This window comes from Nycticebus coucang, chromosome 3 (genome assembly GCF_027406575.1).
Source record: "Nycticebus coucang isolate mNycCou1 chromosome 3, mNycCou1.pri, whole genome shotgun sequence".
Taxonomy (NCBI): Eukaryota; Metazoa; Chordata; class Mammalia; order Primates; family Lorisidae; genus Nycticebus; species Nycticebus coucang.
The window spans coordinates 131,210,177-131,224,498 of NC_069782.1; the positions used below are offsets into that span (position 1 = coordinate 131,210,177).

Below are 14,322 nucleotides of genomic sequence, written 5' to 3' on the forward strand. Positions count from 1 at the left end.
AGCTGGGACTACAGGTGCTGACCACAATGCTCAGCTAATTTTCTTCTATTTTAGTAGAGACGGGATCTCACTGTTGCTCAGGCTGGTTTCAAACTCCTGAGTTCAAGAAATCCACCCACCTCAGCCTCCCAGAGTGACAGGATTACAGGTGTGAGCCACCTTGCCCAGTCTGTCCCTCACTTTTCTTAGCTATCCCTCCAACATCAGCTCTTGAGAATTAAGCTGAGTGGCAGCCATTTTTAATCTCCTTTCTCTTCCCCAACAGCTTTACCAGCCCGTTACCTTCCTCACCTTTCTTGAAAATCACTTATAGAATTTAGAGAGCAGACAAGAACAGAGTGAAAATAGTGAATAAAGTTTCTAGGTTACCAGTCATGAATACTGACAAGTGGCCTCCAAAGCAGACCCCAAACCATTATGCTGCTTTTTAAGCATAACCTTATTTTTTTGTTAAAACTCAATCAGTAAGGGTAGCAGGGAGGGGGGGAACATAGTGGAGATGGGGTTAATAGGTACACAAATATAGTTAGATAATTAGAATGAACAATATTTGACAGCACAACAAAGTGACTATAAGTAACCATAAGTTTATGCTCTAAAATAACTAAAGAATGAAATTGGAATATTCCTAACACAAAGAAATGATCAATGCCTAAGGTGATGGATACTCCGATTACCCTGATTTGATCACTTCACATTGTATGCCTATATGAAAACATCACATATACCATATAAATGTATACAACTATTATGTACCCATAATTTTAAATCTTTAAATTATTAAAAATTATTTTTAAATTTAAATATTAAAAAAATAAAAAACAAAACAGAACAAAAAAACTCATCAGTAAATTCCATACACATCTGCCCTTAGAGAAAAAAAAGCACTTTCCTTTAGGCTCAGTACCCATAGCCCAGTGGTTAGGGCGCCGGCCACATACACAGGGGATGATAGGTTTGAACCCAGCCCCGGCCTGCCAAACAACGACAACTGCAACAGAAAAATAGCCGGGGTGGGCGCCTGTGGCTCAGTGAGTAGGGCACAGGCCCCATATACTGAGGGCGGCGGGTTCAAACCCAGCCCCGGCCAAACTGCAACAAAAAATAGCCAGGCATTGTGGTGGGCGCCTATAGTCCCAGCTACTTGGGAGGCTGAGGCAAGAAAATTGCCTAAGCCCAAGAGCTGGAGGTTGCTGTGAACTGTGACGCTACAGCACTCTACCAAGGGCGACAAAATGAGACTCTATCTCTAAAAAGAAAAAAAAAAAAGAAAGAAAAATAGCCAGGTGTGTGACAGGCGCCTGTAGTCCAAGCTACTGGGGAGGCTGAGGCAAAAGAACTGCTTAAGCCCAAGAGTTGGAGGTTGCTATGAGCTGTAACATCATAGCACTCTACCGAGGGCGACATAATTGAGATTCTGTCTCAAAAAACAAAAAAAAGAAAAGAAAAAAAACTTTCCTTTAAAAGAAACCTACATACATATTTTAAACAGTCTGGCTTTAAAACAAAAACACTTTATCAATTTTTTAAGACAGTTTTCAAGGGCAGCACTTGAGTTCTCAGGCTATTTTAGTCCCCTCTGTACCAACTTCTAACTACTGAGGCTACAGCCCTGAGGCCTGGGACCTAGCACTCAGTATTCTATGACTTCCTGCTTCAGTGTTTGTAGACCATTACATGGTCAGGATATTTTTTACTTTTCTTCTGTGGGAATTGGTGAGATAGTAAGATACATGACTTGGCCTATTTTACCTCCATATATAATTCCATAGTGGTTTAGGAAGTAGAAAGACTGATATAAAATCCATATGGCACATAATATGAGGGGATTTCTAATGAGCAAAATGAAGTAATCTCAACTCATTTGAGAGAGAGAATCAGTCAACAGAATCAGTAAACTGGTGAAAACCATTAGCACTGCATGTTATTAGACTCACTTCGGCACCAGACAGAAACCTATATATTTAAGGATAGCATGAAGCAAAGGCAACTGCTACAACTCCTCCTTACTACCACTTACCAATGCAAAACAGGGTTTAAACAGGTACAGCCATATAGGCTTTTCAATGAAATCAATCAATACGAAATTCAGAAATAAAAAAGAATTTGGGTTTTAATATAACCAACCTGAGCTAATACTGTGATGAAGTTGCGATTTAAATGAACAGCTTCATAAAGTGCCAGAAGAATGGCCTCATTGGTTCTAAAGAAAAAGAGAACAAATTGGAATGGTTCTCACAGTGGAGGAGTTAAAGTATAACCATCAAGATAATATTTCACCCCAGCTCCTCATTATGAATTCCTTTGAGTTTCTATTGTTCCCTTTACTTCCCTTTTGTGCATATACAAAAATATACTGGCAGGACTCAGGATCTTAACTTTAATTCCTGAGGACCAGTTCTTATCTACTTCATTATTATCGTTCTTCACCTATCCAACCCAACCCAATTAAAATGCTTAACTGGCTCAGATACCTATCCCTCCTTCATTTCATTCCAGAGATAGCTGGCAACAGCTTTTCAGCTTCCTAGGGCTTGATACATACGAGACCAAAGCAGAAATATCTAAGAGTCCATTATTGTTTAAAACCCAAGAGACAAATGGTAAATCACAAAAGAAGTTTGAATATGTAAAAGATTAGCAAGAGGTAACATTTTACATTCTCACATCTAGCAAGAGAGCCCACACTAGTCCAAGTCACTATGTGAGAATGTCAGGCACTTACTGTACTGAGATTTTCTCATGGGCATCTGCTATGAACATGCTGCCCACCTGTGGAAGAAAAGGGGAAATGCAGACTTATAACAAAAAGATGTTGAGAGGAGCCTTGTACCTAACATGAATTTATCAGTGAAAAAACAAGCTGCTTCCAGCAGGAGGGAACTTAAAACTCTGTATCAGTCACACATGCCAAAACCAGCCCACTTTAGAAATCTGGTAAGACTCCTAAGTAATAAATGAAATAATGAGTACCCTACTAAATCATCTTGCCTTAAAAGGCGATCAAAAAATCTAGTACTTCTATCCAGCTCTTCTTTTCAAGGTGTAACTTTAGTCACTCTGACGGCAAGTAAATGTTAACCTATACATCCTCATCACTCTGCATCTTTCCTGGAAATTGTTTATTTGAAGTCAGAAGCTAACTCATGAACAATGCTACAAAAATCCAACTGACTGCAACCAACATAGAGCTATTTTCAGAGGAATATTTGGGTTTCAGAACAAAACTGTCTATGTGAGACCCACTAACCATCTTTCAAATCATGAAACCTTTTTTTTTTTTTTATTGAGATAGAGTCTCACTTTGTCGCCATTGGTAGAGCACTGTGGCTTCATAGCTCACAGCAACTCTTAAGATCAGGCGATTCTCTTGCCTCGGCCTCCCTAGTAGCTGGGACTACAGGTGCCCGCCACAACACCCGGCTGTTCTTTTGTTTGTTTATTTTAGCAGGCCCAGGCTGCGTTTGAACCCAGCCCTGGTACATGTGGCCAGCGCCCTAACCACCAAGCTATGGGTACCCAGACATAAAACCTTTCTTTAGTCTGTGTACTAGTCAGATCAAGTAAATAAATGGAGTAGGCTGTCTTTAATATGTGTGAAATCAGGAACACTGAAAAAATGTCCACCTTCCCTAGGAAGACCTTTTCCACTTCCTTACTGATGCCCAAAACTATGCAGCTGGAATCTCATTTGTTTGGTACATAACTTTTTCTCCTTGGCCAAAACAGAGATCCTTGGAGTCATATAATTGTATCTAATTCATTTAATTAAATACCAATAAAAAATTCATACTTCTCTAGCCTCTGAGAGACTTTACTCATTTATGCTTCAGTTAAAGAGTCTAACAGGTCCTTTCCTGAGAGTAGTTCCAAAAAGGGAGAAGAAAACAGTACATAAGTATTGGGGGAAAAACAATTTCTTGGTAGAGAGGAGTTAACAGTTTCTTGAAATGAACTCAAAAATTGTCTTGCCCTGGAGCTGATTACTTTGATATTAATGCCTAAGAAGACAGAATTTCTGAATCTGCCTAGATTCTAGGACCTCCTACATTATCTGATGCAAAATGCCAACGACGCCAAAGTTAAGAAACCCTACCTTGGAGACTTACAAACTGGACCAGTAACTTCCCTAATCCTTGGACTCTCAACCCAGATTCTAAATCTTTAGAGAAATGGCTCAGATCCACTGTATAATCCGTCAACCCCAGAACCAGCTACAAGGAATCAAACAGCCACAGAAGGCAGCAAAGGAACAATCGGGAGATCTTACATCAGCTTAAACCTTACTATTCTGTGTTTTACAGTGTCAATCCCCAAATAAAACCAACTCTTTAGGGAACAAAAGTCTGGCTTAATGTGTACCTTTTCTTTAGCCTTTAATTAATTAATTAATTAATTAATTAATTTGTGGGGAGGAGAGAAACCAAAGCTCTCCTTTCCCCTCTCACTTGGTTTCAAAACTCACTAAAGAAAACATAGTTTCCAATAAAATAGGTTCTGAGCAGTCTTTCCTCCCTCATCATGCCATCACCTCAAACATCTGAACTTCTGAGCCCAGATTTGCCTGACTAAGATTTCATGTATTTCTGAGCAAGAGAAAAAAAGCAAGTAGGACTTACCATGTTTGTTAAAGCAGAGAAAAAACCACTCTGGTGTTCTTCTTCCTTATCTTTATATTGCCTAAACAAAAAGAACTAAATTCAACTTCAGGATTATTTATCAAGTATATCTCTGTCCTTAGAATTTTAGGTAATCAGGAGTGGGCATTCTTAGAATTCTCTGACTCCAGAAAACTAAAGCATTATGACAATACAGATACTGCAGTTTCCCCTGCAAGTTAAGAGACACTTGCCTGCTCTTGAGTAGCATGTACCAAGATGCCTGACTACTTTGAGAAAGACTTAGAAAGCAAGCCACAAAAGTACAAAACTGCTCTAATAGGAAGGCGCCTGTGGGTCAAAGGGGTAGGGCACTGGCCCCATATGCCGGAGGTGACGGATTCAAACCCAGCCCCGGCCAGAAACTGGAGAAAAAAAAAACTGCTCTAACATATGGCTGACAAAGTTATTTCCCAAACAGACTATTAATTGAAAAGTGTGACAGTGAAATTACTTGAAGGCTATAACAGTAAAAATTGTGCTTGCTTTTTTTTGTTTGGTTTTTGTTTTTCGAGACAGAGTTTTACTTTGTCGCCCTCAATAGAGTGCCATGGCATGACAGCTCACAACAAACTCAAAGTCCTGAGCTCAAAAGATTCTCCTGCCTCAGCCTCCCAAGTAGCTGGGACCACAGGTGCCCACCACAATGCCTGGTTAGTTTTAGAGACAGGATCTCGAACTAGCTCAGGCTGGTCTTGAACTTGCTAGCTCAGCAGATCTGCCCACCTTGGCCTCCCAGAGTGCTAGGATTATAGGAGTGAGCCACCACTCCCAGCTTACGGTTGTTTTTTTGCTGTTGTTGTTTTTTAACAGAGTCTCACTTTGTCACTTTGGTAGACCGCCATGGTATCTTAGCTCACAGCAACCTCAAACTCCTGGGTTTAAGTGATTCTCTTGTCTCGGCCTCCCAAGTTGCTGGGACTATAGGCACCCACCACAACACCTGACTGTTTTTAGGGTCTCGCTCTTGCTCAGGCTGCTCTCGAACCTGTGAACTCAGGCAATCTGCCCACCTAGGACTCCCAGAGTGCTAGAATTATAGGCATGAGCCACTGCGCCCGGCCCTTGCTTGTTTTTTGAAGGAGGGAAACCTCTGAGCTGAACTATTGAGATGGAACTAATTTGAAGTTCTGATGCCTTACTGTGTGTGAGGAAAGTCTAGAGGGAATCAGAAAGATCCCACCTGGTCCTTGCCAAGACTGAGTATGCGCCAATGATACGTTGGACTAAATGGAAGATCCTTTTATGGCTGGTAAACTAGTTAAAATATTCTACGACAAAACATCAAAGGTTGGGCGGCGCCTGTGGCTCAGTCGGTAGGGTGCCAGCCCCATATACTGAGGGTGGCAGGTTCAAGCCCGGCCCCGGCCAAACTGCAACCAAAAAATAGCTAGGCCTTGTGGCGGGCGCCTGTAGTCCCAGCTACTCGGGAGGCTGAGGCAAGAGAATCGCTTAAGCCCAGGAGTTGGAGGTTGCTGTGAGCTATGTGAGGCCATGGCACTCTACCAAGGGCCATAAAGTGTGACTCTGTCTCTACAAAAAAAGAAAAAAAAAAAAACATCAAAGGTTACAAAAGAATGTGCGTGAAGACACTAACTTGGTGGCTACCCTTGCTCTGGTGTTAAAAATAACCCCTGCTAAAGCTGTCAAGTGGAGCTAGAACAAATACATAGGCCAGGATCTTTACCTCTCATTACTCTTTTAGGATAAGGGAAGGGAATTTCATCCAAACACTCTAACAAATATGTTCCCTCCTCAACCAATTCAAGTGAAAATTAGACCCTTCCAGCTCAGCGCCTGGCCTATAGCTCAAGCGGCTAAGGCGCCAGCCACATACACCAGAGCTGGCGGGTTGGAATCCAACCTGGGCCTGCCAAACAACAACAACTACAACCAAAAGATAGTTGGGTGTTGTGGTGGGCACCTATAGTCCCAGCTACTTGAGAGGCTGAGGCAAAAGAATCGCTTAAGCCCTGGAGTTGTAGGTTGCTGTGAGTTGTGATGCCATAGCACTCTACCCAGGGCAACAGTTTGAGGCTCTGTCTCAAAAAAAGAAAATTAGGCCCTTCCATTCTGGAAAAGAGGACTTACCTGTTGTACTCAGATAAAGCCTGAGCAATTACAAGCCCCATTCCCTAGAAAGGAAAAGATAGCACAGATGAAATAAAAGAGCAGCCTTTGAGGGTTGGTGGTGATGCTAAGACTAGGTCAGGGAGAACACTAAGCCCAAAGCTCTGCTTGAAAGTTGACAACAAGAACAGAAATTCTGAGAGGCATTGTCAAAGCCTCAAAAGGAACTTCTTTGGGAAAATTTTTCTTTTCTAAATTCTTTTTTTTTTTTTTTTTTGTGGTTTTTGGCCGGGGCTGGGTTTGAACCCGCCACCTCTGGCATATGGGACCGGCACCCTACTCCTTGAGCCACAGGCGCCACCCTCTAAATTATCTTAATGTTCCCAGGTACAATTAAAATAGAGTAACAAGGGGTAAAACAGACCAGCCCAGATACTGATAATTTCAGTAGGATCATTTTCACTTCAAAAAAGAAGAGTTAGAATATTCAAACAAAAAGCCTTCATGTGTCTCCAAATCAGTCACATTAAACATGACAATGAGTCCCATTCTAAATAAAGGTGCATACAGACAAGTCACATTCTTTCAGGCCACAGAAAAACAAGAATGTAAAGGGAAGAAGCATCAAATTAATGTTAAAGCGACTTATTAACTTCCCCCAGGACCTGTGAAGTGTAACACAAAGATGAACTAAGGCCACCAGGATGAATCATGTGTGCATTTTTTATATAAGGGAAATTGGTAAAGATGAAGAGGGAAGGATGGAAAAAGAATAAAGCCAGACACCTAATCATCTTCTTCCTCCCTAATACAGAGGTCAATTGTCATTTCCCAAACTTCCAAGGACATATATAGCAGATATAGATCACTCCCTTGTTTCAGCTTCACCAAGTCAGGCTATAAATAACATTTGGCTAGTTCTATTAAAAGGAATCTCCCTGGTGGTGCCTGTGGCTCAAGGAGTAGGGCGCCAGTCCCATATGCTGGAGGTGGCAGGTTCAAACCTAGCCCCAGCCAAAAAAAAAAAAAAAAAAAAGGAATCTCCCATTATTTAGTCAACTAAGCTTTCTCATTTTTGAATGCGTAATGTATAGACTCTGCAGGATAATCAACCTCAGAACAGTATAACATGAAATATAACCAACCATTTCATCATGATTGGCAACCATATGTCCCCTCAAAACCTTCCTTCCATGATAATAAGACAGAAGATAGGAAGACAGTAGCAGTGATGCTCTGAAAAGAAATGCTAATTCTCTCTTTATACCCAGATGAAAACTAAAGTTCTCTGCCCTCTATATCACTAAAAGTAAAACCACTGGATGCAAATAAGATCATACACCAAGATCCAGATACTTACATTAAGCGTGGCCTCGTCATCCACAATAGATAGCTTCACAATATAAGGATTTACAGACTGTCAAACAAGAAGAGACTGAAGGTAAGTGTGACCATTAGCAACCTAAAAGTCTTAATAAAAATGCTTCTATAAGACCTTCTCTCTATAACAATGCTCCAAACCTATCTTACCCCTTTACTCTCCCCATTTCCAGTAAGTCTGTCAATGTATATGGGCATTCATCAAGCATGCACAAGGTAGGTATACGTGTACACACACACACACACAACCATACTCCCAGTTCTGTTCTATTTGCATTTCCCCTAGGCTGAATTAGTGTAGGCCTATGTCTACCACCTCTCCCATCTTTCCCTCTTACTTCTTTCTAGAAAGTAAGTGAATGTTCCACAAAAGTCATTTTGCCCTACCATATCTGTAAGTTACTAAGTCCATAGGGATAACTGTCTTCCGGGGGACATAAAAGCTTCTTTGCCATAAGGCACGTATTTATACATTGCTAACTTACATTCTCATCCCAGAGACTCCCTAAACATTTCACAAACTATATGCAAGGAGTAATCTACCCACCCGTAAAACAAAGCCACCTTGGGGGTAGAAAGTGGCAGCTGCTTAACAGTCAGAGAGGCCATTAATGGAGATCCAATACCCACATAACACCGCAGGGGGGACTGAAAAAAAGAATGTAATTACCCAAACAACAATCTGGCCAGGACACTGGGATTTAACGATTGTCCCATCACTTATGGGCAGCATGTGGAAATGAACATACATTTAAACTCATTAAGCAACTGGACCATCTCCTACAAGTGAGAAGAAAAGCAATGACCTTTCCTTCCACCTATAGGAGGTAAGGAAAGACTTCATATAGATCAAGCACCGATTCTAATCCAAAAGAAGCAAGGAATAAAATAGTTCTCATATTGGCAGTTTTTACAGCTACCAAGAAAAGTCATTACTTGAAAACCAAACTGACAGGCTCATTCCCCACATAGATATTTAATTAAGTTTCTGAGGGGATCTTTTGCATGTCAGCTGGGAGTAGAGAAAGAGACAGCTTTGCCTTCATACCAGTTCAAATGTTTGTAGGGTTTTATATAATTTAAGGAGGTAAAACCCACTCCCTTTTTACTTGATCTGACAAAGGAAAGGTACTCTATACTTCTTCCTATAACCAACAGTCAAATTGTGCTGACACTACAGACTTCAGAGAAAATCCAATGCAAGCGATCCTTGGTATAGAAAATCAGCAGTCAGTTGACCAAGAGATGCCACCACGGTGAGAGGAACACTCGAAAGAATAGGCTGTTCCTTGGCATAATTTTTGGAAGGTCTACTCACTCAACTTCTCTAAAGATCATCTGATTTCTGAGATCAGCATATGCTATAGCAGCTCAGGAAAAGGCAAGGTGGTAAACACATAGGTTTAAGCTCTACCTCCTCTACTTATTAACTGTGACAAGTTAGGCAAATTAATTTATCTAAACTTAAATTTCCTCATCTGTAAAATGGGGCTACAGATTATCTACAGAGTATCTCTTTTCTTTTTTTTTTTTGTAGAGACAGAGTCTCACTTTATCATCCTGGGTAGAGTGCTGTGGCCTCACACAGCTCACAGCAACCTCCAACTCCTGGGCTTAGGCAATTCTCTTGCCTCAACCTCCCAAGTAGTTGGGACTACAGGAGCGGGCCACAATGCTCAGCTATTTTTTTATTGCAGTTTGCCCAGAGCCGGGTTTGAACCCACCACCCTCAGTATCTGGAGCCGGCGTCCTACCTACTGAGCCATAGGTGCCGCCTGAAAGTATCTCTTTTCTAAAATGCTTGGGACCAGAAATGGTTAGAATTCTGAATTTTCTCAGATTTTGGAATATTTCCACTGTATTTACCAGTTGAGCATCCCTAATTCAAAAAGCCGAAATCCAAAATGCTCTGATAAGCATTTCCTTTGAGTGTAAAGCTGGTACTCAAAAAGTTTAAAATTTTAGGGCGGGGCACAGTAGCTCATGCCTGTAATCCTAGTACTCTTACTCTGGGAGGCTAAGGGGGGTGGATTGCTTGAGCTCGTAAGTTCGACACCAGCCAGAGCAAGAGCAAGACCCCATCTCTAAAAACAGCCAGGCGTTGTGGCGGGCACCTGTAGTCCCAGCTACTTGGAGGGCTGAGGCAAGAGAATCACTTGAGCCCTAGAGTCTAAGGTTGCTATGAGCTATGACACCACACCCTCTACCAGGGCAACAAAGTGATACTCTGTCTCAAAAAAAAAAAAAAGTTTCAGATTTTGGAGCATTTTGGATTTAAGATTTTTGAATTATAGATGTTCAATTTGTATTCTCTCATGTAAAATCCTCAACATAGTATCTATAATATGGTAAGGTCTCAATAACTGATACAGGTAGCCATATTTTCCTCCTTTCACAGTATTACTAAAGGGAAAGCCCTTTAGGAAAAAGAGAAAAAGGGAAAAAAAGAACCGCTTGCAACTAAACATTTGAAGGTCTGACAATTAAGTTCACAAACATCCAACTGTGCACTTATGTTGGCATTACTGTACAAACAACTCAATAACATTTCATAACCTTGGTATATCAGTGTTTTAGACCTGTGTTCGTATAGGTATTTGTGTGGCAGTGTCTGGCTGAGTAGTGTTCATTATTATTGTGTGTTCTTGTGTGCCATTGACAGAATATCAGAGCTTGAATTAGAGTAACAGACAAATATTAAATTTCCTATTAAACTTGGTAAGAGTAGAAGTGAAATCAGGGGCATGGTAATCCCAGTTTATGGGGATAATGACATGAAGAAAACAGCAGCATTTTTCTGAAGGGAGAAAAAACATCACTCATGAAGGAAAGTCAAGGTGGCCAATAATAAGCAGAACTAACAAAAAACACTGAAAAAATGCATCAAATTTTGCATCAAAATCAACAGCTAACTGTCAGAAGCATAGTAGACCAAGAAAACATTAACAGAGAAACAGAAAAATCTTAACTGAAAATCTTAACAAGAAAAAGGTGTGGCTCTGACATCACGACAATGTGCCAACTCACACAGTATTGTCTATGAGGGAGTTTTTAGCCAGTAAACAAATAACTGTATTGGAACACCCTCCCTATTCACCTGATCTGGCCCCCAGTGATTTTCTTCTTTACCTAGAGATAAAGGAAATATTGAACAGAAAGATATTTTGATGACATTCAGGACATCGAGAGTAATATGACAACAGCTCTAACAGCCATTTCAGAAAAAGTGTTCTAAAACTGCTTTGTCCATAGCTTCCCAAGTGGAGTTTTAAATTGCTTTGTCCATAGTTTCCCAAGTGGAGTACTTAGAAGGTAATGGTAGTGATATTCAGTAATGAGGTATGCACTTTTTCTATGATGAGTTCACGAACTTAATTGTCAGACCTGTAATAAACAATTTTGTAATTTCTGGAAAATAACATGCTGAGGGGAGCAGCTGGGATATGAGTCACTTCATCTCAGGGGACTTGGCCAGTCTAGAACTCTAGAATCTTAATGCTATGAAAATTTCTATTCTACCAGAAAATGATTTTTCTTAACACTACATACCTGTTGTGCTAGTCAATTTTAAAAACTGAAGTCAATTTAGTTTTTATCCCCAAGACAGAATTACAAACTCAGTGAGCTTTCAGAGTACCACTCTAATAGGATCCTGCCTTTATTTGATTTAATATATACTTAACCACTTTTCATTGTTCTTCCCTAGACCTTTCTTTGGCTTCATCTATCTCTTTAGATGAAATGACTAAAATAGGATGCATTAATTGAAATGAAGAAGAACTACACATTACATGACATCTTTTCCATCACTTTTTTTCTTTTTTCTTTTTTTTGAGATAGAGCCTCACTTTGTTGCCCTCGGTAGAATGTTGTGGCATCACAGCTCACAGCAACCTCAAACTCTTTGGCTCAAGCAATTCTCTTGCCTCAGCCTCCCAAGTAGCTGGGACTGAAGGTACCTGCCACAGTGCCCAGTTATTCTTTTAGAGACAAGGTCTCGCTCTGGTCTCGAACCTGTGAGCTCAGGCAATGCACCCACTTCGGCCTCCCAGAGTGCTGGGATGACAAGCATGAGTCACCATGCCTGGCCTTTTCCATCCCTTCTATTCCTTAAATCCAACACTTTATTTTCCCTTTGTGCTTAACTAGATACCCAGCCTCTCTGGTGCCTCTGTACATGTCTAAAAAGGTTACAACTTACCCTATTGATCATGGGATTGATTGTGGTGGTAGCTAGAATGCTGTTCTCCCCCAACCACACACTCTCATACTAGTTTGCATAAAATTTCACCAGCTCTGGTAGTGCTATGTTCATTTGGAATGCCTCATATTCCTGTCAAAAACCTTTCTGCTCCATGATCACCAGTCTTGTTTCTGGTGAGTGACTTATATCAAAGGGTGCAAAGCCCACGTAAATTATGCCCACCAGCTCACTATTGCCCACTATATTAATTCTTCTGGGGACTTCTGACTAGAGAAGCATACCTCACTCCAGAAATATGATTCCCTTCGGTTCCTTGGCCGTGTTCAATATTTCAGGCTGACATTTCAGAGAGCCCTCCTGGGATAAGCCAGGGTTCAGTTCACATTTAGAAAAGCCAAGCCATTGCTTCAGAGTGGCCTGTATCCAGATGTCTAAAAATATTCATTACTGATGATGGCACATTCTTGTCACATAAAACTCAACTCTCTTTAATTATACTCAGCATTTTCCTAAGCTGTTTTCCTTGATGTTGTAGTAAGGCTCCATTTTGATTTACACATAACAGATATCAAAATGGCTACCATGCCAGCCCCTTCAGATAACCAGAAAAACAGGTGTTGGGGATAAATTACATATTTATTAGTAGCTCTAAACATCATTCATCAGTTCCTTCAAGAAAATGAAAGGGATCAGCTCCTGAGATTTATAACACACTAGTGTTTCTCCCCACTGAGGCCTCTAGTCTTCCCTGACTGGGCCTCTTCCTTTTCTGTGTATTCTGCCTTTTGAGGGGAATCAAATACATACACCAACCCAAGTATAAATCTCTGGGTTCTTCTCTTGATCTCACCTATAATCTTCTCTTAATTTATACCTATAAATCTGTACCTGATTAATTCAGAGGCAAAGAGAACTCCAAAATTGATAAGAATAAGGCCCTGTATTCAATTTTTCATTAAAGTCAAAAGGAGTCAGGTGGCGCCTGTGGCTCAAAGGGGTAGGACACCAGCCCCATATGCCAGAGGTGGCGGGTTCAAACCCAGCCCCGGCCAAAAAATAAAAAATAAACAAAAAATATTGCATGAAAGAAAAAAAAAGTCGCAGCGCCTGTGGCTCAGTGAGTAGGGCACCGACCCCATATGCCGAGGGCGGAGGGTTCAAACCCAGCCCCGGCCAAACTGCAACAAAAAAATAGCCAGGCGTTGTGGTGGGCGCCTGTAGTCCCAGCTGCTCGGGGGGCTGAGGCAAGAGAATCGCTCGGGCCCAGGAGCTGGGGGTTGCTGTGAGCTGTGTGAGGCCACGGCACTCTACCGAGGGCCATAAAGTGAGACTCTGTCTCTACAAAAATAAATAAATAAATAAATAAATAAAAGTCAAAAGGAGTCTTCGGGCCAACAGTGATACCTATACAAATAGACTGCATTAAGGAAATCTGATACATAGTGATTTGATGCATAGTAACATTTTGGTCAACTATGGACTACATATATGACAGCGGTCCCACTAGATTATGGAGCTGAAAAACGACTCTAATGACATCCTAGCCATTGTGATATAACACAAATCATTACACACGTGTTTGTGGTGATGTTAGTGTAAACAAACCTGAACTATCAGCTGTATAAAAGTATAACATGGGGTGGCACCTGTGGCTCAAGGAGTAGGGCACCAGTCCCATATGCCGGAGGTGGCAGGTTCAAACCCAGCCCCGGCCAAAAACCACAAAAAAAAAAAAAAAAAAAAAACGTATAGCATGTATAATTGTGTATAGTATATAATACTTGATAATGATAATAAACAACTGTTACTGATTTATGTATTTACTGCACTATACTTTTTGTAATTCTTTTAGAGTATATTGTTTCTACTTATTAAAAAAAAAAAGTAAACTGAAGGCCAGGCATGGTGGCATCCTGTCTGTAATCCTAGCACTCTCGAAGCACATGTTATCGCTTGACCTCAGGAGTTTGAGACCAGCCTGAGAAAGAGCAAGACCCCATCTCTACTAGA

At 40.9% G+C, this 14,322-nt stretch overlaps 1 protein-coding gene across 2 annotated transcripts in view; it reads right to left on the reverse strand.

The window, feature by feature from the left end:
• ARMH3 (armadillo like helical domain containing 3) overlaps positions 1 to 14,322 on the reverse strand; it is a 242,132-nt gene that overhangs the window by 180,431 nt on the left and 47,379 nt on the right. For both annotated transcript variants that reach the window (XM_053583043.1, XM_053583044.1), the window contains exons 9-13: positions 8,089 to 8,145; positions 6,750 to 6,793; positions 4,620 to 4,680; positions 2,726 to 2,772; positions 2,128 to 2,203 (exon numbers count right to left, since the gene is read on the reverse strand). In XM_053583043.1, coding sequence (XP_053439018.1) covers positions 2,128 to 2,203; positions 2,726 to 2,772; positions 4,620 to 4,680; positions 6,750 to 6,793; positions 8,089 to 8,145 — 285 coding nt within the window. The remainder of the gene's footprint in view (positions 1 to 2,127; positions 2,204 to 2,725; positions 2,773 to 4,619; positions 4,681 to 6,749; positions 6,794 to 8,088; positions 8,146 to 14,322) is intronic.